The sequence below is a fragment of the Leuresthes tenuis genome, unplaced genomic scaffold (assembly GCF_036924035.1).
Source record: "Leuresthes tenuis unplaced genomic scaffold, fLeuTen1.0.hap1 SCAF_7, whole genome shotgun sequence".
Lineage (NCBI taxonomy): Eukaryota > Metazoa > Chordata > Actinopteri > Atheriniformes > Atherinopsidae > Leuresthes > Leuresthes tenuis.
In genome coordinates this window covers 19,423,634-19,447,797 of record NW_027325361.1, presented here as the reverse complement: position 1 = coordinate 19,447,797, position 24,164 = coordinate 19,423,634, and the positions used below count along the sequence as shown (strand labels likewise).

Here is a 24,164-nt window from a genome sequence, read left to right as displayed (position 1 = left end):
TAGTCTGAAAAATGTGGAATTTTGAACTACTGACCTGTTTTGCCTTTCTTCTGTTATGCCAAAGGTATGTGTATCATCTTTAGCTTCATGCAGAAAAACCCCTGAATCTTTTGAAAAAGATGTAGAATCTGACACTTGTGCTGCCTATAAAATGACCACAATCATGATATAATTGTTGGTTATGATTATCAATATCAGAGCCTGTCACACAACTGAACCTGCAATTGAGAGCACACATTTGTTTTGAGTTTTGTTACTGACTCTATTAACATTTTGTATACTTTAAATCCAGCTGAAAAGGTATATTGTGAGCAACCCCAGACAATCTTCCTTCTAGCCATTAATTTGTAAATAACCATCCTGTGTTAGAGTTTCAGCGTTTCTATAAAGCAAGAGTTGAAAAATAATTATCCAGAGTTTCCTTTTTACTTAATATCTTCAGGTTTTAAGCGTGCTGGTATGTGCTAAAAATCAGTTGTAAATATATGTTTCCTAATTTTTGGAAATGTGAAGAGAGAAGCTAATAATGTGTCTTGGCTTGAGCCTCCCACACAATCACCACGCGCTCTGACGTCACTGCCAGGAGCTGTCCACGCAGCTGGTGGTGCTGAAGCTGAACAAGATGGCTGTGTGTTGGGGACCGGAGAGCTGAGAACGAAGGGGGTGAAGAGTCTCAAATACTGTCAGACACGCCACAAAAGAAGACGGGAACGACTACGAGGCTGGCGTGGACTATCCGAGCGTCGTTATCGTCGCGTGTCACGAACCCGTTAGTGTCTGGTCCCGCTAAACAGCTACTGCAAGCGTCTCTGTCTCCTGCACAGCCGTCCATCCTTCGCCTGTATATTGCACAGATTAGCTCAGCCAGTGAAGAAACCGGTGAAGAAGCTGGACACTGGACTAAAGGAGCACGAAAGAAATGTCATTACTTTGTGTTGGAGGTAAGAGATAAACTGACGGTTCCTGTCTTGGCAAGACTGACTCCGTTTATTTTACCTGCTGGTATGAATATTTAAAACCGCTTCCGTTAGTATCTTTACAGCTTTTGGGATTCACCTGAGATTACTAAAAATCTAACAACATTTTGAGAATAGCGATCATCCACAAGGATCGGTGGGTCATACTACCATGCAAATCCCGTCAACAAATCAAAATGTTCACGTCACGTCTGCATTTATTTTTTACACGTTTTGTCGTGCTCTTTCGGCTATTGCGATAATTCACGCGGAAATACTACTGCTCTACTATATCTGATGACAGCTCAGGTTTATGTATACAAAACCTGGCACTGCTACAAACCGGATCGATTTATGGAGTAGGTGTACGGTTCTGGCAGGCTCTGTCAAACAGACATAGTAAAGCTAGATGTAACCCACTCTCAGATTGTTTTTATGTGGAGGAAGAGAGTTTCATTTAAATGATGCCCGTGGACATATGATCTTGGTTTTATTCTTTTAGTGGATTAAAAAAAATGGGAATGGAAAAAACCCGGGAAAACCACATGACTCATTGCAATATTTTTACACATCTGCTTTTGAATGAGCAACATAATCTCAACCTGTTCTGTCCTTGAGTAGGGCTAGATTATCCATTAATGATTGCACTGTGATCCAACTACTGTAACTGTACTTTAATTTTTTTTGAGGAAGTCTTTTAAGCGTGTCTGACGTTTGTCTACTGAGAAGTCAGTAAAACTGGACCCACAAGAGGTCCACTCTGTTAAGACTGAGGGTGATAGAATATATATTGAATTAAATATAGTATAGTTATAATTGAATATAATCAAATGTGAGCCAGTTACAGCCCTTCTTTTTCCGCAACAAGTGTTCATTTACAGGAAAAATTCGACCATGGTCATGACGTAGTTGCTTTATTTGCCTGGTTTTGTTTGGGTTTTCTTTTCAGTAACATGTATATTGATCTGTAGATAAAGAACAGAAGACCTCTGTACACTAAATCTGAGTTTCTTTCTAATCAAACTGCTTTGCAGTCTTATGTAACACGAACTAATCCGAATAGTGCCAGGATGGGAACAGATGGAGGGTTTTAAATGTTCTGGCATGGCAGTACTGGACAACTCTAAATGCCACTTTGGGACCATTAGTTATAACAGTTTATGAAGTATTTGAGTGAAACATGAAGTTAGAAAGTCTCAGTGGGATAGAAAGGTCACCCCCAAATCAGAAGAGCATCTCAAGTTTTTCACACTACCTCTCAGAAATGAGAAGTTATTGTTGACAATTATTCTGCAAATAGAAATGTATGTAGAAATCAGCCTTGTTTGGGGTTTTTTGTCTCGTTTTCCCCAGAAGCGGCTGACATAGAGTTAGATTCTGTGTGATTCTTTGGCATTTTCTGTAATTCTGCATGAATATGATGTAGTGTTTGATCGGGAGAAACTACCTAAATGGATTAGAGGGATAAGGGTCAATTATTTATTGATGTAAGTGAACCAATACTACCTGTGTGTGATTGGCAAAACTATGTAAACAATTTTATGATGAAATGATATTCCATTGAATGGGTTTGAGTGAGCACCCTGCTTTACCTAAAGAACAGGGATCTATCAATGAATTGAGCATCTAAATGGATAGATTAATGAGGACACCATCAGGAGAACACTGAACAACATTGCAGGGCATCCATCCATTCTCCATAAATCATTCAACCCATCCAGACTGGCATCAGTCCATCACAGGGTCAGCACACAGACAAGCAATCATACATGCTCACATCCCCTCCTAGGGTCAATGTAGGACCACCAATTAATCTGTTATACATGTTTTAGGGCTGTTTGATGAAGATGAAGTACGTGGTGAGAACCCACACATACAGAACATGGAAGCTCTATACAGAACCATACCACTTTGCTGTAAGGGGATGGTGCTGATCATTGCTCCACTGTGTGTCCTGCATTACAGGGCAGTTCGAAAAAAAACATTGCTCCCCAAAAAAAGAATATTTCTGCCCAAATACAGCTTCCTAACAATCATGTAGACTAGCCAGAAGGCGGCTAGGGACATAATTTGTGAACAAATGAAACTAAAATAGAACTTTTCTGGTTAAAATTATGAACATTATGAGAAGAGGAGGGAAAACTCTATATTCCTGCACACAGTTTATCCTATGTGTGAAACATGGTGATGGTAGTATCATGGTTTGGGCCTGACTTGCTGCATTTGAGCTGAATCTCAGCAGAGATTAGGCCATGCAGCAAGAGGGTCCCAAGCACTCATCATTCTGTCACAGAATGATTAAAGAAGAAGAAAGCTAATGCCAAGTCAAAGCCTCGCTGTAAGTCAATAGAAATGCTGTGTTGTCATCTGAATCAAACGGTTCACGTGAGAAAACCCACAAACATCCCAGAGTTAAAGCTGTTCTCTCAAGAGGAATGTTCTTATATTGCTTGAAAGCTGATGTATAGGATTAATTGAGTGATATAAAAAGTTTAGTTAAGACTAGTGCAACATATTTGTGCAGAAATTTGCAAAAAGCTGAAACGCACACAATACATTGGCACCATAAAACCTAATTTCCCAAATAATCCTAACTGGGTTTTAACAGAGGAGCAGCTCTCGTTTGATCCTCAGCGAACCAGAGGGAGATTTTCTAAATTGCAACAGTTACCAATTATGATAACAACAAAGCTTAAAACAAGGATCACATCTGTGCCATTTTTTTTTTTTTTGCGCCCGCTGAACATTTTGGTCAAGTTCAGGCAGAAATCCTGATATGAGACTCTTTAAGAGCGCAATGTCAGTTTTACTAGCAAAAAGTGAAGAATCAATTTAAAGCAACTGGAGCATTGGAGCTAATCACACAGGCGTCAGAACTGGGATTTGCCCAATAGCTTTGTTGACATTGCAAAGTGATATTTTAGGTCTCTGTTGGCATTTTCTCATTAACTTCTTAAGGCCCAATAATAGACCTGCACCTATGGTGGTATCTGTTCCATATATTTTCATGGTAGCTGTGATAGGAATGGAGAGACAAACAGGATAAAGAGAATGAAGAATGCAGCTGTTCACCCTCTGCTGCAGCAGTCATGTAGCATTACCTGCTCAGAGATGTTTATACTCTACTTCTAATGCTGCTGTTGTTAGTTGTAATCTGTGAAATGATGGACTGTGTCACTGAATCTGAGTAAGCCTACTCAAATCTGGCAACCTTTCTCACTGTCACCCTATTGCAAGATGCCAGTGCACATATTTGGAAATTGTAACATGGAGGCATGAGCGTTACCTTCTTTTAGCACTGTTTGCATGTGTGGTCGATCATCAGAGAAGAGATAATAATTTTTTGCTGAAAAGATCAGGGATGCATTGACGTTTGTACTCTGCAAGTGTCCGTGAATTTTGACACAGCACACAGTGATACACATCAAAGTCTCAGTCACTTAATTACTTAATTGTCCATGCAAACCATTTCTCTTTTTAAAACGTTTTTCCTCCTTGTATTTCTTCAGCATGACTACAGGTTTATCTGGTTGCTGGTGTCTGTAATTGCTCTGAAGTGTGGTCTCTTTGGAAGCTTTTGATTGGAAAATCTCAAGAAATAAAAAGCCCCTTTAGCTTCCCTGTATCGGGGCATGAGTGATTGTACTTGTTCAGTGTTCCTCAGTGAGGAAAGAGAAACTGAGATCTACAATTGCTGTTGCATCAGCTCAACATTTTCTGTTGAGGCTGTGCAGAAAATATGCAACACTCTGTTTTTCTTTTACCTACTCCCCTTCACTCTTTCCTCTGCACTGTAACTGCAGCAATGCTGGTTTATGTTTCATGCCTGTGAGCAAGTAACACCCCCCCCACACACGCACACGCATGCACGCAAACACACATCCGTCTCCCCTCTTTCCAGCACCCCCCCTCTACCCCTGTCACACTGAAGTGGTTATTTTTAGGGTTGGGGATGCAGCTCACTCTGCCTGCATCCGGCTCCACAGAGAGATTAATGGAGCACAAGTGAAAGAGATGGAAAGGGAGCACACGTGCACACTCGCCACATGGCAGGGGGCAGCTTGTAGGAGTGAGTGACTGAGTGAGTGGGGAAGGGAGGACCGATGACTGGGTTAGGAAAGGAAACTCGATGCGAGGGTGGGCAAGCGGGCAGCCGACGTGCATCTGTCAGTTTCCACCTGGAATGCGTGATTGTCGAATGTATGTTCAGCGCTTCTATGGAAATGAACCCTCCTCACCCCTCTGGTGGGAATGCTTTATCTAAAGCTAACATATCGAGAAGGGGATTTTACTTTGAAGTTGGCGAAGAAGCACATGCTTCACCACACCACCCACTCCGGCACCTGCCTCGTGAATCAGAGTGGTATTTAAGAGATGGGCATCCTCCTGGGGGGTTGCTGGGGTTATGCTATTATTAGAATCAAATTTGTCCACAATGATTATCGTCCCAACTCTGCTGTCACAGACGAAGGAAATTACTCAGAATGTATTGCTATATCATCATCACTTCCATTGCTCATTTTTAAGCATTTGTTTACTGAATTACACGCAGGTTTTTAGTCCTTCATTCCTAACAGTTAGGCTGTAGGCCGTGTATTGTAAAAACAGTTTCCCTACAGTCATTCACACATGCTGAAAGAATTTTTCAAGTGCATGATGTTAATGTCCTTTCAGATCTCTTTGTGTTAATGCTTTTCCCTGTATTTCTTTCCTTCAATGTAACATCAATAAAAAGAGGCGATCAGTAGGAATTAAAAACCAGCGCCCTGCATATTAATACCTCAAAGCCAAACATAGGGTGCAAGATCGAATGAATAATGAATGAGCTTTTGACATCGCATGGATTTAAAATGTTGGTGTGGTACCTCCAGAGGGATCTGTGTTAAGAGAATGGCAGTGGCATCTCAGCACTACCTTGTTTCTTGTGTTAGACAAATGGCAGCGCTGGTCAGTCTTTGAATCCATCAACTCCTATTTACAAGTTTGAAGGAATACACACATATGAATCATTCAGAGATGACAGGGCATGTGGTCCCTCTCCTCTTTGGTGTCACCTAACTTAACATCCACTGACTGTCCATCCATCTTCCAAAAAGAGACTTGGAGACTCTGACGTCTCCTGCAGAACGGATGCAGTCTTTCATATTGAGGTGCCAAAGTGCTGTCAATCACCAGCCAATCGTACTACCAAGCCTGCGAGCTAGAGGCAGAGGCAGAGGCCTGGCTGGGTCGTAAGTTAGGCATATATTATGACATAGGCAAGAGAAAAACATTCATGGAATCACTGAGTTCTATGAAATTTTGAAACTCTTTGAAATCTGCCAGGACAAACGAAAGAATGTCTAATCTTTGTTTTCTCTATTTGTCTGCAGTGAAGAAAGCCAAGCTGGATGGACCCCAAGGTGAGCTTTGACCAGTGAATGTATCCATTTATTGAACCAAGCCGTTACAACAGACTGTGATGTTTGTATTTTTACTTTTACAGAGAAATTTAACACATACGTGACCTTGAAGGTGCAGAATGTTAAGAGCACAACCATCGCTGTGCGCGGCAGCCAACCATGCTGGGAGCAGGACTTCATGTTGTGAGTATCTCCTCTTCTTCCAGCCTCTGCACCCTTTATTTCTGTATCCCTGTTTAGCTCCTCACATTATCTGTAAATCCGCCTGTGAAGACATCTTATTTAGGAGTCTTTTGACTTGTTGCTTGTCTTTCTAAGGCAACCATTTCTTTTCAGTCTTAACAAAGGGAGTATAAAAGCATGATATATTTCATATTGCTCTATAATAAGAAGTCTAGATCTACCCAAATAGTCATACAATTAGTTTTTAACCTATTGTCATTCAGTAAGTAATAAGATGCTGTTATTTCACATGAAAAGAGCTGTCCCCTCAGGGGCTCAGTTCTACAGTACACAGATGTTGTGCAGCTCAGGGCAGCAGGGTCAGCTGTGACATTTATTTTTCCTTATTTCCTGAGTTATTTTTGGCCTCTTGCTTCCATTCAGCCTCTATCCCTTTGAGGAGCGAAGGGATGGTATAACACTCTCTGCTAAACTTTGCAGTGGTCCACTCCCTGTAAAGAGGATTTCTACTCTTTCAACTTTTCTTATAGCTCCAGACCTTCAACAAAACTGAAATTTTGCACAAAACAATTGAGTTCTTTTTTGAGAATTCCTTTATGAGAGTTCTTTTTTGTTTAGCAGCTGTATCAATCTGACACAGATGTATTGGTAGGATAGACTTTAAAGAGCAGCACTTTTCATTAAATCCCTTACTCTTTCTGCTTCTGGCTCCGTTGCTCTACTCCTCATAAACATCACATAGATGAGCTCTGCATTCAGACTGATTACTTCCTCAGCTCCACAGGAAACTGAGAATAAACTTTCACATCAAAGCCATCGGTTATGTTTGATGTTAACTGAGTAAAGCCAATGGACACATAGGTGCACAAACTTGTTACAGGTAGACACAATGTATGTATGATGTATATGAGTGCTGCTTGATGGAAAATGAAGGCTTTGAGTTGTCTGCTGTGTTTAAACAGTCTCTGCTGTTGTCCTGTCTGTGCTGCCTCTTATATCTTGCCAACATCCTTGTTGACAATCACCTACTCTTCATGCTGAATGACTCATTTCCCTCAGCAGATTGAATCATGGTGCATATCCATCACCAGATTTAAATGGTACTCCTGATGGCATAGACTGTATTCCAGCCGAAAACCCTCTCCATTCAACCGTGTCTCTTGTCTTCGCATTTTCACCAACTTATTTCTCTAATTTCACATCCCGCTATTTCCTCTTTCTGCCGAGCAGCGAAATAAACCGCCTGGATCTGGGCCTCACAGTGGAGGTGTGGAACAAAGGGCTGATCTGGGACACCATGGTGGGCACCTTATGGATCCCCCTGCGCAGCATACGGCAATCCAATGAGGTACTCCGGCTCCCACTTTAGCTTTCATCGGCTATGGTTATTGCACATGCACACCATGATTATGTCAAAGGTTCTTACTGTATTGTATTGTATTGTACAATTGTATTGTACAATACAATACAATACATTGTATTGTAGTTTATATGTTTATTTATCAACTCATTATTTCACAAGTTATAGCCAATCGAATGTGACTGTAGAGCTTGATATAAGTCATACATTGTAACTATTGGGGATTTTCACCTAATGGTGAGTCATCCTTCATTTTGGAGGCGGACACCATTTGTTATGTGTGGATCTGTCTGATTACACCATGTGTTAATGTAAGAGAAATATACGCCTCTGTAAAAAAAATGATTTAACGGAGAGAAATCAGTATTTACAATATAAGTCAATCTTTCACAGGTGCACCTGTAGACAGTACAGATTAAGGACATTTGGACGGTTACAAACTGGTATTCCCCAAATTCTGTCATTTAAATCCAATTTGCAATATAACAATAGATTAACAATAATGACTGTATTAAAGTCTCAGCTTTAGGTAGCAATAAAGTTTAAAGAACTACGTGTTTTGTATGAATTTTTACAAATTTCTAACCAGCATAAAAGTTTAAATATGTTCATTTGAAATCAAACTAATTCATCATGTTAGATATTTCATGAAAATTCTTGAAAGTCACTGATTGCCATAAATCTTTGACTCATTGCATCGAGCCACACTTTGTACCTTCACATCACTTTTGGGAGTTAGCTCTGGTTCTTCTATGCTGGTCATCAGCTTTATCTAGATGGGGTGACTTGATTTGACCATTGTGTGATTTTTCTCATGCTGAAAAGCTGAGTGGTTGGCTGTATCCTTAAGACCTTTCTCTCAGTGAAAGATGAAATGTTCTCCTCTCACAGGATTTGATGCATTTGGGATTCTGCACTGTTCCTGATGTTGTAGTCTTTAGTGAAATCATCAATAAACCACAGCTTTCGGTCATGAGCCGTTTTTTGTTTTTTTTTCTTTCCTCCCCCTTTTTTTAAAATCACATTTTGCTCTTCCCATCATCTGCCATTATCGGTTTGATAGTTTTATTCCAAATACTGAAGTTCATGTTTGTAGATTTTTGATAGTTTTTGTTTAGTTTGCCTAAAATTAAGCTAGTCAAATCCAATCCAAAATTGAGTTGCGCTACTAAATGTAGGATCTACTAATTAACAAGCCGGTATTGTGCTGAAATCTGACCCCTCACAAAATATGACCCTTCCCCCAACTATAGATGATCAAGGTATGTTTTGATCTTGAAACTCATTTGAAATGTATTTGTTTGTTTGTTTTGTAAGTAGACAGATATAAAAAGCATCTGGTTTTGAGGAGGAGTAGAAATGAGTATGATTTTAGAGGTCGATCCTATAGTTTAAGCATAGAAATATATTAAACACATTTAGCAAGTGGGAATACACCAATGTGTGACATTGCCTTCAAATTCTCTATAAACAGTTTTATAACAGCCCGATGAGACGGTTGATGTCTCACTCATCTTGTCAGGTGTGGAGTGCTGTTTCTAATTTAATTCTAACATTTCTGACACCAAACATTTGACAATAGATGTGAGTATGATCATGCATGGTTGTTAGTCTGGTTTATCTCTGTGTTGGCTCTGTGATGGACTTGCGACCCGTCTTGGGAGCCTCGCGCCCTCTCATAACGCTGAACAGGTTAAAGTGGGTATAGAAAATGAATGGATGAACACTGTGGACGACCATTTACAGAATTAGAGTCAGAGTGTTAGTCAGAGACTTCAAATAAAAGACACACTGTTGGTGCAGTCATATTTCTCCACCTCTTCCCCTGTCTCTCTCAGGAGGGCCCAGGTCAGTGGCTGACTCTGGACTCCAATGTGATCATGACTGAGAATGAGATCTGTGGAACCAAAGACCCGACCTTTCACAGGCTTCTCCTCGACACCCGCTTTGAACTGCCTTTAGGTTTGCCTTTTTATTCTAATTCTATCCATTTTAAATGTCTTTTTGTATATCCATTCTATTTTTAGATTGTTGCTAGTATTGATATAATAACTTTGTCCTATCAAACTAATATCTTAGCTGATACTTTGTTATACTATTATTGCTATTAGTCCCACTACTAAAGCCCCTTGTACTACTGTAACTGCTACAATGCTAACACTATCTCTTGTTATCTAACTTGAGGAAGTTCATTATTGATTTTGGGAACAGCAGTAAGGGAAACAGTTCCACCACTAAATCCAGTAGCTTTTTGACAGTGAATATGATGTCCTTTAGTCAAACCATCTTCAACCAATTCTTGATAGATGCCCTTAATACCTCTTGCAACATGTAATACTATTAAAATGACATTCATAGATCTATATATTTTTATTTTAAGAGGAGTATACAGAGCCTGCAGCTTAGGGGTGTGCAGTGATCACCACATCATGTTTTGAGAGGAGTAATGTGTTACTGTTGTGCTGCAGACATTCCAGAGGAGGAGGCCAGATACTGGGCCAAGAAACTTGAACAGCTCAATGCAATGAGAGATCAAGATGTAAGACCTGTTGTGAAATCACCTCTTTGTGTCTCGTGTGCAGTACTACTTTACTTTTTTTAATTCAATCTTGCTTATAGAATATTCTTCAATAATCCGTTTCTAATTTTGTATCTTTTAAGACTCCTTTTGACATTTTCCCACTCTAGTTCCTCTCTGCAGCTACCAAGAACAGCAAAATTGGATTGGACATTTGTTGTTGATATTTCTTTTTCATTTTTCATTCTCAGTATGCCTATCAGGAAGAACAGGAGCGACCACTTCATGCACCAACCACGCAGTGCTGTGAGTGTCACCAGCCTCTTGTGCATCCCCCCTCCTCCTGTGCCGACACCTGCTATGTCCCTCTCGTGCCTCTTCTTTCTCCTCTCCGCACTCCCTCTGCTCTGTCACCTTGACTCATTGAGAACGGGATGAGGCAGGAGGTAGATACAAGTCTAACAGATGAAGCACAGGATGGACAGAGGGGGGGGCGAGGGAAGCCGATTTGATTAATCATGAAGGCATGCCAGCCTGAACACTAAAATGACTTATACTTGATAGATGTGTGATGAATGTGAACTGACTTACGCTGGGTGTCAGACACGCGCTCCCCTGTCTGTCTCTTGGTCTGGTGACACAGAGAACAGGTGGACAAGTGTATGAACTTACAGAGGCTTTGGTTGGTGCTCTGATTCTTGTGTTTGTACAAAGTTGACACCATTCAGTATATGTATTTTCTGCTAATAGTTACACAACTACACCATAAGAGGATCATTGCCAGGGTAACAAATCTTCAAACATTTGTTTAGCTGACTTTGTGGACTGATAATGTGTTTAATTTGTGGCCAAACCAATTTTTCTCTCCATCTCTTTATTTCTTTGCAGGTAATTGGAGTCTGTGGGGAGATCAGCAGAGTAGGTTTCTTTCATGCACTTCTGCTAATGACTGGAGTAATTCTGTTTTTATTGTCCATGCCTCAACATAATAATCTTCTTGTACAGTTTTCCTCAGAGATCATTAGCTGCCATGAAACAATATTCTATGCACATCCGCTCTGAACCTCCTTTCGGCTCAAAGCCTTTTTTTTGTAAGATGGAATCCAAAACAATAACTGTTAATTTGTATTATAGATTTACATTTACGTATATTTTACATTATTTATAAATACACATGTTACATTCATTATTTATTTCTGCTTGGAGAACATTGTTCCATGCTTGCACAGATCACCATCTACACAAACATTAAGCTGACAAATACCAAGTGAACAACAAAAATATTTGCACGCGCCCCCAGACATATACATTTAACATTAGCTTTTTAACACCCCAGTTGCTTAAGTTTTCCATAGACCGTCTGGCTCATAGTCTGAGAGAATATTCAATTAATATGTTAGACATCTTAGTTTATATTAATTTAAGCTCTAAACAACAAGAGTAAAACTGCAGTGGGCTGTACATTCCCAATGGTAGATTTTGAAACCATACAGCCAAAAAAATTCCCTCCCCTCAGAGCTCCCTCCAAACACAGCAGCGAGTCACCCATGGGTTAATACCAGAAACCACGGTAAATGCAGTCATTGACTAATACACAATGTAGCTACATAGCTAAGCTAGTTGTGTAGTAATGAAAACCACATTCCCCACAAAACAAACCAAAGCATGACCTGTATTACCTGTGAAAGCTATCTTTAGATTAGCTCTGGTTTGACCTCTCTCCTTTTACAGATTTTTATTAGTTGTCGCCTTTTCTATCCCAGCCTTCCTTTTCTTGCCTTCTTCAGCAGTGCTTGGTGTGGAAGTTTTAAGTTCTCTGCCATTAATGTGCTGTCTGATGGCTTCTAGCTGCTTTCGCTCCCAGTCCCTGCTGCGATCTGTAGACTTAGGTGACCTGCTATGAATGACCAACATGCACAATAGACAAACAGCTATCCCTTCATTTAATTCGTCCCGGTGCACTGATTGACTGACCTTTTCAAATGCCTGCGATAGACCTAGGAAGAACGAATTTTGACTTTTTTCTCTCTTTTTTTTTTCATGGAAATTCATTGATAGCTCTCGGGATGTAAAGAGAACGCCACCACATCTGACAAAAAGTGCAGTTGGAGAGGATCAGACACTGTACCTTTTAATTATTAGCAGTGACTCCTCTCAATGGACAAGTTTGATCACCCTGTCCTTATCTCGCCTCCTTATTCTGTCCTGCCTCCCACTGTGTTTGTGTGAACAGACGAGGACCCAGATAGTGCTGTTGATGACAGGGACAGCGACTACCGCAGTGAGACCAGTAACAGCATCCCACCTCCTTACTACACAACCTCCCAGCCCAATGCTTCCATGCACCAGTACCCTATGAGACATCAACACTACAGAAACTCTTACAACGAGGACGTCCATGAGGTGGACTACGATCACAGAGCCATGAGGTAACATGTGGGCTACAGCCACTGTTTACTGTCGATACAATGGAGACTGAAGAAGGGTGGATTATTTATTTAGTCTTAATTGATCATATATGCACTTTTAAGGGTTGTGAAGATGAATGAAGTCTGTTTTTGATCACACTCCCCACCCTAAACAAGATATTCCTTAATGAATAAATCCCATTGGAATTCTTACACAACAGAGCCACTGTGGCCTTGTTTTGTTTCACTGTGTTGTACACGGTAACATGTCCCACTGTGCTCGCCTCCTCTAGAGAATAACCCAGGCCTCAGTGTATACAAGCATCCTGGGGCACAGAGTTCTTGTATACAGGTCATGTGTGGAGTGGGCCTTTGTGGTTATCTTTTCTGTGTGAAAGCGCGTGTATGTGTGTGTGCTTGCATCTTCGTGGGTATGTGTGAGCATCAGAAACCCCATATGATTCCTTCTTCACAACTTGTGCAGAAAATAAATGACTTTGTGGACACAGCGGTTACTGGGAACATTTTTAGAAATGTTATCGAGGCAACAGAGAATCAAAACTCAAGCATTTCTCAGAGAAGCTGACCTTTTTCTTTTGGTAAGAGTTAGATGGGGTAAATAACCCTTTATTAGCTCAGCCTCACTGAGAGGTCTTTATGCAGAAGCCTAAAGGATTGGTTCACAATTTAAACAGGTTCTGTTTGTTGTTATCACGCGCTGCCAGTGTGTACAATGTGGGGGGAAAAAAAATCTACTTTCCACTTTTCGCTCAATTGTACTCGTCTGAACCAAATTTCAAACATCTTATAAGAATATTTTATGGATATCTTGCATGTACAGTCTTTTGATGTAAAAATTCTTACTTTACGCATTTGTGTTTTCTTGAGGGAGAACATAGAAGCCGAGATTTTGTTTTACCTTGACAGAAATATACCACTTGAATTGAATATCTCATACTACTGCCTCATATTAACTTTGGACAAAGGACTGTGGGTTACTCGGGAATGGATCTGTTAATAGTCAGAGAGACCATGACGAGTGATAACAGAAAGCACCACCTGTGCATTTGGACACCTGACTATTGTTACAAAACAGAATTGTGAACCAAACCTTTACCAGGCAGGTCAGAGGCTCAGTTTGGTTAGATCATTCTTTCAAAGATTTGCACTGAGCTCTACTGATGCTCCTCTCCCACCTCTCCCTTCCTCCCTACCTCCCTCCCTGCTCCTCTTACCAGACACTATGATAGTTTAGACTCCGCCACCAACGGGCGCAGCGATATCGACTCAGGCTCAGGGTCGAGCCGACGAACCAGTCGGCAGTATTCTCTAGACAGTAGGCACTCACTGTCCGATAGGTGGGTCTCTGTGCCTCCTCTGCAAGTTGTCCTCTTCCTCTTCCTCTTCCTGCTCCGGCCTGTGACTCCGTCTAGCTGTGACGTCAGTGGTGGACTTGTCCCGTCCTCCTCGCTCACTGTGCTTGCATGCATGCGCTCTTACCCTATCTTTGTACATGTATATTCTATATATTTCTATAGAAAATTATTGGTCCTGCAAATATCCCTACTGTGTTACTGGTGAAGAATCAGTTACTGTGCCTACCACAAATAATGTGTCATACTCATCTCCTCCATTGTTAGAAGTTCTGTGCAGTGTTCTGTTTATGTGTGTGGGTGATCGATTGACAGGATACGTGCGTGTACGTGCGTGCGTGTTGTTTTGTAACAGTCGGAGACAGAGAGGTTAATTGTTGGTTGGAGTTGGTGAAACCGCCTTTGTGAGTCTGTATGCGTCTGTTGTCATGACAGCTTGTTATTACAGCCTCACCCTGGATGTGAGACTTTAAGAAGAGCCCTGTCTTGTTCTGGGTGTTCCACACTTTGTAATTATACACACTTAATTCCCACTTATGAAGCAGCAGGAGGCTGTCAGCTCAGTAACGCCACCTTAGCAGAAAGGCCAAGGCAGATTGCGTTAATTTTCATGTTAATTTCATCATGATTTTTTTTTTTTTTAGGGGGAAAAAATGAGGTCATATGTGTATTGAGACTTTATCATTATGCAAGCATTTTATCTTTTGTCTGTGTCAGTCTGTGTTAAATGAGAGAGCAACTACGAGACAGGTGATGAATACAAAATAAAACTGGAGTGCTGTGATTGAGTGTTTCTGTGTCCATTCATCCATAGTTGTGTATTCCCTCTGGCTCACAGCCCAAAGCTATAATATAGTTCTCTCCTTTACTGCTCCTGCACTGTGCGTTATTAAACCATCATGACTGTAATCAATAGAGACAAAACGATGAATTGTGAGTGCTTGTCTGGGTGTATTTTAGAAGTGGCTTTTCAGTGTGTTTCAAATCTCTCTCTGACTCATGGTCTGTCCCAGTGTCTAGCTGCCTCATTGATTATTGTGAGTAAAAGTCATTCACATATATATCTGCAAAAATCTACTTATGGTTCACTTCTTTTGATCTGCTCAGTTGTTCCATTTTGGAGAAATATCTTATGGTTTTGCTAACTAGAGTGCTTTTGTATGCCAGAATTTTGTAATTCTGTATGAATTAGCACGTGAGTTAATGTAGTATCCATAAAAACCTTTCCCGTTACTAAAAAGATTTCCTTTTCTCCTATGTAAATGCACATCAAACCTAAAGCCAATCTTACCTATTGTTTGGTTTTAAGTCTTAATTTTGGTCTCCCTCCTTGGTCCAGCTTAAGTCCCTTAACATTGACACCCAAACTCCTTACTGTGCTAATGTGTGGATCCCTGGTAATTTAATTGTAAGTCTGTATTGGTCCGTTTATCTAACATGTCTCTCTCCCGCTCGCTTTAGTCCCACAGACAGTCGTTATGCCTCGTCAGGCGAGTTGAGCCGAGGCAGCTCTCAGCTCAGTGAGGAGTTCGTTCCTGAGGATGGTGAAAGCCTGCGAGGTTCAGAATTCTATGATGAAAACGATTCCTACCACTCCTGCCACTCCTCCGTCAGCTACGGAAAAGAAGACTCCCCAGATTGGGATGGTGAGGACAACCAAGGCGTCTACAGTGACGAGGGGGGCTACCTCAAAGATGGAGGGGAAGAAGGTGCACTGTATGACGAAGAGGAAGCAGAAATGTATGCGGGGGAGGGAGAGTACAACTACGAAGATGAGGAGGTGATGCCATATGAAGATGAAAATGTATATCCACCAGACGGTATGCAAAGTGAAGATCAGGAGCCACCCTACACCCCAACACCCTCAAGCACTGCACCCACCCTATTGCCCTCCTCTGATGGTCTGAATTCCACTAGACCACCTTTGGAGAAGCAGGCATCATTGCATCAGCAACAGCAGCATGCCCATAATCAGGTCCAGTTCCCCAGCACAGCTCCCGAACTACCTCCTGTCTCACAAGACAGCACGTTGCCCCCCGTCGCTGCAGATTCCACCAAGCCTCCATTTGCACCCTCACAGCACGATCTGTCTGTCGCAACAACATCCCCCCCAACAGCAGCATCCACACCACAGGTCCCAGTTCTGGACACCAAAACCCTGGAGCCTGAACCCAAATGTGAGGTGCCTCTGGAGGAACCTCGCCCCGTCGAGCAGCTTCCGGGAACAGAGACTGTGCTACCAGTTTCTGCGGAGAAAGCAGAGGAACCTCCTGTTCCAAGGTGAATGCTGGTTACACGATTGTCCACGCAAAAGATGAAAAAAACGAGTAGAATTTTCAACATTTTGGTATAACTTTTTAGGTTACCATGCACTTTAAGCTATTTACTATGTATACATATGCTTCAGCTGATGCTTACCAGTGGGAGTCCAACTAGTGACACTTAAATGAAATAACCAAAGAAAGTTTCACAGGACTCAGCTGTGCGAATACCACAGTCCAAATACCAGTTTGCTAACATTCTCACAGTGACAGCATCAACATGCCCATGATTTGAAGAAATAACATGTTCACCATATTGCTTTAATGTGTTAGCATGCACACATTTACTAATTAGAGCTAAACTTCCATATTGATCAATAACTACGGTGCCCTGAATATATATATATATATATATATATATATATATAACGTTTTGTATATAGTAGCTTTTCAAAGATTTTCTTTCTACCTCAAACCTTGTTTCAGCTTCCCAAAGAGGGAAATTATGGAGCCAGGTCCTGCCAGAGCAAAGGCAAACTGGCTTAGGCTATTCAGCAGAGTGCGACTTCAGTTACAAGAGGTACAGCTTGAGCATGTGTGTCTCAGTGTATTATTGTGTTGGGGGTTTGCTTCCCCACCGGCCAGGTGAATGCCTGGGTGGGTAATAACAGAATGTCATCCCTGTTGTTGCTTCTTTTCAATCCATGTCTACTTGATCTTGCATCAATCCCTGCATGCCGTACCGTTGCTGTGTTTTTATAAATTATTTTGATTTATTAGTTTAATTTCTTTTTTGTTCCTGTCTGCTGTTTTTCTCAGTTTTTAGTCTCTGCTGTGGATTATAATGTCTCTTGTTTATTATAGTTTCTGTTTACCCCTTGTTTTGTTTTTGCCATTTCATTATTTTCTTTTCAGTTGTTTGCCATCCTCGTAGCGATTTGCATGTAGTCCTTTCTGATTACCCATGGCTGGAGAAAGACACTCAGGTGGGTGTGGCCAATAGTGTGTTAATCGCTCTAATTGCTGTTGTGCGTATCCTGCTCGGAACAAAGATATTTATGGAAAGCCAAGAAGCACATTGGAAGTTGCTGTACGTCTATCAATTGAAATCCTGCCATTCATTTCAATCAGGACTATTTCTGTGCGTCAGTGTGATGCTGTTACCAGCACTGTGTGCCAGTCTTTGAAGAGGCAAGCAGACAAAGAACATGTCTTTCAGTAATAGAGTAGATAGAATTAGGGGAGTGATTACATGGATAGCCATCTGGCTCTGATCTTTTTTTTGCTCCTACATTGCTAAAAACACTGACAATACACTGTATTGTCAATACACTGACAATAATTGCCAAAATACTCTTTACAAGACACAACTAGACTACTCCACTCTCCTAGTCTTCACCTTTGTTCATGCTACACTTCTGTTTGACTTTACTTACTGTTTTACACCTGTAATCTCTGCTGTTTATAGTAAATTCTCAGAACAGCTTACGTTGAAACTTGACATGTACTCGAGCTTTTCGCTAAGGAACACCCTTCAGCGTCTCTTGACTTTGTGGTCAATAAAAAGGCCAAATAAAAGCATTAACTACAATAATGTAATAAAGTATGCTTCCCGTTTTTCCAGCTCATGCTCTAATGGCACCTGCCCCTTCTCGCTTTTTCCATTTTATCCCCCTGTTTCCCCTCAGGCCAGAGGAGAAAGTGTCGGCATTGCCTCTCTGCTTTTATCAGCGGGGTAAGTAACCATGGTGCTGACACCACCACGGCTATTGAAAATCTATAACTTACCAAACAAAAGGCAAGCCCATTGTGAAATTGATTTGTTGTGTCCAGATTTTAATTGACAGCTGTAGCTGGAAATAAAGCTGATGTAATGTGTTTTGTGGGTTTTTTTTTGTCCAGCATGGGTGGTGCTCTGTACAGCATCGACAGCATGCCAGACCTCAGGAAGAGGAAAGCTATGCCTCTGGTCAGAGATCTGGTGAGTCTACACTAATTTTTTTATGTTCCCTTGCCGAAGTGTTCCCCATCTCCCCAGTGCCATTTCTCTCTTAGCTCTGCAGTCAGTGCTCTCATATATAAAAGCTACCTTTGTTCACCTTCTTATCGCCTACTTCCACTTTTCCAACTTTCTTCTTCTCTTCTTGCTGCAGCCCATTCTAATCCATCCATTTAGCTAATATATAACATATTTCCCTGCTGTATTGCCATATAAGAGACCTTCGATTACACCTACAACTTAGAAATGTGACTGTGAAAGACACAAATTCTCTGCACAAACCTGTGTAAAATCCCTTTCTTTGTGAATACTTATACTGCTGCTCAACATGTCACCTTTCTACCTCAGTTAATATGAAAAGAAGCTCAAAATATACTAATATATGAACATGTGACTAAAGATGGAGTAAAATTCCCTTTTTCAGAAAAAAAAAGCTTGACGGTACCACAAAACTTTTATTTTCAAGGAAATTAATGATTTTATATTTTGAAAAGAGATTAAAAAAAAAAGATTCAGGCTGTTCAATGAAACTTTTCTAATCTGTGCCATAAAAGCAAATAAGAAGAACCTCAAAATGTCAAACCCTTATTTTGATGCAAAAGTGCTCTGTGAAAAGGGAACAAACCAAACTCTGATTCTCAATATCAGCTGCCAGGAAAAGCTCTGTGTGTCATTTCCCTAAACACATCCAATCCAAGCAGTACTACACACATTAATTACCTTGAATGACCGTCTCCATTAATTAATAATCATCCAGTACACTATGACAGGCAGACACAGGCAGGTGAACCTGCTTTATTTGTCTCTCACAGCCTCTGGCTTTCACACAAACACACACATTGATGATTTGTCAAAGAGTGTCAGGTGATTTATTAACAGAGCTGTGTGCTCGCTGAATGAGCAGTAAGTCTGATTTAATTTAGGTATCAAACAATCAAGTCTGGTTGAGGTGGTGAGTTCTTTGAGTCTTCCCTGATCTTCAAGTCTCCGCATCTGACTGCAGCCTTCCCACATTTGATTTTTTACATTTTTTTTTATCAATTCTTCTCTTTTTACCTTTTCTAATATGAAATCTCTCCCTCTTCTCTCCCCTCTTCACCATGACAGGCTATGGTGAGTATCATTTGCAGTAGAAACTTTTGCTGTAAGTTGTGAGGATGTACTGGTGTTATATTATCAATGAAAATTTTAACCATTGGTATTAATTACCTTAAGTCACCTCTCGTAACTTGTGAAGGAAAACATTTCCAGACAATAGTATTACATACTGCTCGCTGGTTGCACTCAGTTTGGTCCTGATGCACTACATGCGCACAACTACAAGGCACTTTTTCTTACCTGTATTCTTTTATTCATATTTCGTATTGGAACCATTGGAGTCAGTCATCATTAGGCTATGTATTTGTGTGATTAGGGAGGTAAGTCATTAATGTGGCTAACATCTTATAACAAGATGAAAAGTCAAAATGTTAGAAGTGGCTTTTAGTTGGATGCAACACTCTTTAAATAGCTCAGCTATTTAGGCATGAACACAATAACATTTTTGTATATTCCTCTGAGGGGAGGGACGAGTTGCTTATACTTTGTTGAACAATCAGGTTTCAGATTTGAACTTAGAGTAACTAAGAGCTTTGTATGTGATCAACGGTAAGACATATTCACAGGAATACTATTAGTACCTCAAAATGATGAACAAAAAATTTGGACCTCGTGATCCCTTGCCCGGATATGGGACACCGGGGCCTCCCCCCGGAGCCAGGCCCGGGGGTGGGGCCCGGCAGCGGGCGCCTGGTGGCCGGGTCTGTGCCCATGGGGCTCGGTCGGGCATAGCCCGAAATGATGACGTGGGTCCCCCTTCCGATGGGCTCACCACCCGTGGGAGGGGCCAAGGGGGTCGGGTGCGATGTGAGCTGGGTAGCGGCCGAAGGCAGAGGCCTTGGCGGTCTGATCCTCGGCTACTGAAGCTAGCTCTTGGGACGTGGAATGTCACCTCTCTGTTGGGGAAGGAGCCGGAGCTGGTGCGCGAGGCTGAGCGGTTCCGGCTAGATATAGTCGGACTCACCTCGACGCACGGCTTGGGCTCTGGAACCAGTCCTCTTGAGAGGGGTTGGACTCTCTTCCACTCTGGAGTTGCCCGTGGTGAGAGGCGCAGAGCAGGTGTGGGCATACTTATTGCCCCCCGGCTGTGTGCCAGTACATTGGGGTTTACCCCAGTGAACGAGAGGGTAGCCTCCCTCCGCCTTCGGGTGGGGGGACGAGTCCTGACTGTTGTTTGTGCCTATGCGCCAAACAGCAGTTCAGAGTACCCACCCTTTTTGGAGTCTCTGGGGGAGGCACTGGAGAATGCTCCTACCGGAGACTCCCTCGTTCTGCTGGGGGACTTCAATGCTCACGTGGGCAATGACAGTGAGACCTGGAGGGGTGTGATTGGGAGGAACGGCCCCCCCGATCTGAACCAGAGTGGTGTTATGTTGTTGGACTTCTGTGCTGGTCATGGACTGTCCATAACGAACACCATGTTCAGACATAAGGGTGTCCATATGTGCACTTGGCACCAGGACACCCTTGGCCGCAGTTCGATGATCGACTTTGTGGTTGTATCATCGGACTTGCGGCCGTATGTCCTGGACACTCGGGTGAAGAGAGGGGCGGAGCTGTCAACTGATCACCACCTGGTGGTGAGTTGGCTCCGCTGGTGGGGGAGGATGCCGATCAGACCTGGCAGGCCCAAACGTATTGTGAGGGTCTGCTGGGAGCGTTTGTCAGAATCCCCCGTCAGAAGGAGCTTTAACTCCCACCTCCGGCAGAGCTTCAACCATATCCCGGGGGAGGTGGGGGACATTGAGTCCGAATGGGCCATGTTCCGTGACTCCATTGCCGAGGCAGCTGATCGGAGTTGTGGCCGTAAGGTGGTCGGTGCCTGTCGTGGCGGCAACCCTCGAACCTGCTGGTGGACACCAGTGGTGAGGGAAGCCGTCAAGCTGAAGAAGGAGTCCTATCGGGCCTTTTTGGCCAGTGGGACCCTGGAAGCAGCTGATAGGTACCGACAGGCCAGACGGGCTGCGGCTTCGGCGGTTGCTGAGGCAAAAACTCGGGCCTGGGAGGAGTTCGGTGAGACCATGGAGAACGATTTCCGGACGGCCTCGAAGAGATTCTGGTCCACCATCCGGCGTCTCAGGGGGGGGAAGCGGCTCACAGTCAACACTGTTTACAGTGGGGACGGGGCTTTGCTGACCTCAACTAGGGATGTTGTGAGTCGGTGGGGGGAGTACTTCGAGGAACTCCTCAATCCTACCAACACGTGCTCGGAAGAGGCAGAGTCGGAGAGCTCGGAGACGGGGCCTCCCATTTCTGGGGCTGAGGTTGCCGAGGTGGTCAAAAAGCTCCTCGGTGGCAAGGCCCCGGGGGTGGATGAGGTCCGTCCTGAGTTTCTCAAGGCTCTGGATGTTGTAGGGCTGTCTTGGCTGACACGCCTCTGCAGCATCGCGTGGACATCGGGGACAGTGCCTCTGGACTGGCAGATTGGGGTGGTGGTCCCCCTCTTTAAAAAGGGGGACCGGAGGGTGTGTTCCAACTATAGGGGTATCACACTCCTCAGCCTCCCTGGTAAGGTCTATTCGGGGGTATTGGAGAGGAGGATCCGTCGGATAATCGAGCCTCGGATTCAGGAGATGCAGTGTGGCTTTTGTCCTGGCCGTGGAACAGTGGACCAGCTCTATACCCTCGGCAGGATCCTGGAGGGTGCATGGGAGTTCGCCCAACCAGTCTACATGTGTTTTGTTGACTTGGAGAAAGCGTTCGACCGTGTCCCTCGTGGAGTCCTGTGGGGGGTGCTCCGGGAATATGGAGTGCCGGACCCCTTGATAGGGTCCGTTCGGTCTCTGTATGACCGGTGCCAGAGTTTGGTCCGCATTGCCGGCAGTAAGTCGGATACGTTTCCGGTGAGAGTTGGACTCCGTCAGGGCTGCCCTTTGTCACCGATTCTGTTCCTAACTTTTATGGACAGAATTTCTAGGCGCAGCCAGGGCGTTGAGGGTGTCCGATTTGGCGACCTCAGAATCGGGTCTCTGCTTTTTGCAGATGATGTGGTTCTGTTAGCGTCGTCAGGCCGTGACCTTCAGCTCTCACTGGAGCGATTCGCAGCCGAGTGTGAAGCGGCTGGGATGAGAATCAGCACCTCCAAATCCGAGACTATGGTTCTCAGCCGGAAAAGGGTGGAATGCTCTCTCCGGGTCGGGAATGAGATCCTTCCCCAAGTGGAGGAGTTCAAGTATCTCGGGGTCTTGTTCACGAGTGAGGGACGAATGGAGCGGGAGATTGACGGGCGGATCGGTGCGGCGTCTGCAGTGTTGCGGGCTCTGCACCGACCCGTCGTTGTGAAGAGGGAGCTGAGCCAGAAGGCGAAGCTCTCTACTTACTGGTCAATCTACGTTCCCATCCTCACCTATGGTCACGAGTTGTGGGTAGTGACCGAAAGAACAAGATCGCGAATACAAGCGGCCGAAATGGGTTTCCTCCGCAGGGTGTCTGGGCTCTCCCTTAGAGATAGGGTGAGAAGCTCAGTCATCCGGGAGGGGCTCGGAGTAGAACCGCTGCTCCTCCGCATTGAGAGGAGTCAGATGAGGTGGCTCGGGCATCTGGTTAGGATGCCCCCTGGGCGCCTCCCTGGGGAGGTGTTCCGAGCACGTCCCACTGGGAGGAGACCCCGGGGAAGACCCAGGACACGCTGGAGAGACTATGTCTCTCGGCTGGCCTGGGAACGCCTCGGGGTCCCCCCGGAAGAGCTGGAGGAAGTGGCCGGGGACAGAGACGTCTGGGTTTCTCTGCCCCCGCGACCCGACCCCCGGATAAGCGGCAGATGATGGATGGATGGATGGACTATTAGTACTACTAATATATTTATACTAAATATTTAATTATGCTAAATTTTGGAGCAGAGAGTGACTAACTTTTCCTATTTTTTCACTCAGTCCTTGGTCCAGAACTCCAGGAAGGCAGGCATCACTTCAGCCCTGACATCGAGCACCCTGCATAACGAAGAACTGGTCAGTTGTCACTTGCATTATTTCAAGAGTTTCCCATAATGTCAAAAGTCATTCATCCTGAACGTAAAGCATTAATGTGCTGGTCTTGAACTAATCTTTTCTGTACGTTTATAGAAGAGTCATGTCTATAAGAAGACTCTCCAGGCCCTGATATATCCCATCTCCTGCACCACACCGCACAACTTCGAGGTGTGGACAGCCACCACTCCCACTTACTGCTATGAGTGTGAGGGTCTGCTGTGGGGTATTGCTCGCCAAGGCATGCGCTGTACTGAATGCGGAGTGAAGTGCCACGAAAAGTGCCAAGACCTGCTCAATGCCGACTGTCTGCAAAGTAAGAGAAGTGTTCGGAAACCCTTTTACGATTTCAATAAGAAACTGCTCGAAAATTGTGATGTTATTAACTCCACTGAAGCAACCCATGGTGTGTGTGTATATCTATATACTCATATGAAAAGGTTGAATTAGGGCACGCACTGTAGGTTGTAAACATTAAAGCAGATACAGATATAGCCATTAAATACATAACATCAATTAGACTAACAAACACTATTTACCTCAAACGGGTGCAAAATTAATGCTTTCTCTTGTTTTTTGTTTATTTAAAGCTTTTTGTGTTTAATTTAAAAGAATAGTTGGACATCTTCTTCAAGGATCTT

At 43.2% G+C, this 24,164-nt stretch overlaps 1 protein-coding gene across 1 annotated transcript in view; it reads left to right on the top strand.

Moving 5' to 3' along the window:
- The first annotated feature begins 586 nt into the window (after positions 1–586).
- unc13a (unc-13 homolog A (C. elegans)) overlaps positions 587–24,164 on the top strand; it is a 49,588-nt gene continuing 26,010 nt past the window's right edge. The window contains exons 1-15 of the mRNA XM_072389745.1: positions 587–941; positions 6,329–6,358; positions 6,442–6,541; positions 7,772–7,889; positions 9,740–9,863; positions 10,370–10,440; positions 10,671–10,725; positions 11,308–11,337; positions 12,653–12,848; positions 15,662–16,480; positions 16,948–17,041; positions 18,150–18,196; positions 18,364–18,442; positions 23,431–23,505; positions 23,620–23,839. Of these exons, the coding sequence (XP_072245846.1) occupies positions 920–941; positions 6,329–6,358; positions 6,442–6,541; positions 7,772–7,889; positions 9,740–9,863; positions 10,370–10,440; positions 10,671–10,725; positions 11,308–11,337; positions 12,653–12,848; positions 15,662–16,480; positions 16,948–17,041; positions 18,150–18,196; positions 18,364–18,442; positions 23,431–23,505; positions 23,620–23,839 (2,080 nt within the window). The 5' untranslated portion in view covers positions 587–919. The remainder of the gene's footprint in view (positions 942–6,328; positions 6,359–6,441; positions 6,542–7,771; positions 7,890–9,739; positions 9,864–10,369; positions 10,441–10,670; positions 10,726–11,307; positions 11,338–12,652; positions 12,849–15,661; positions 16,481–16,947; positions 17,042–18,149; positions 18,197–18,363; positions 18,443–23,430; positions 23,506–23,619; positions 23,840–24,164) is intronic.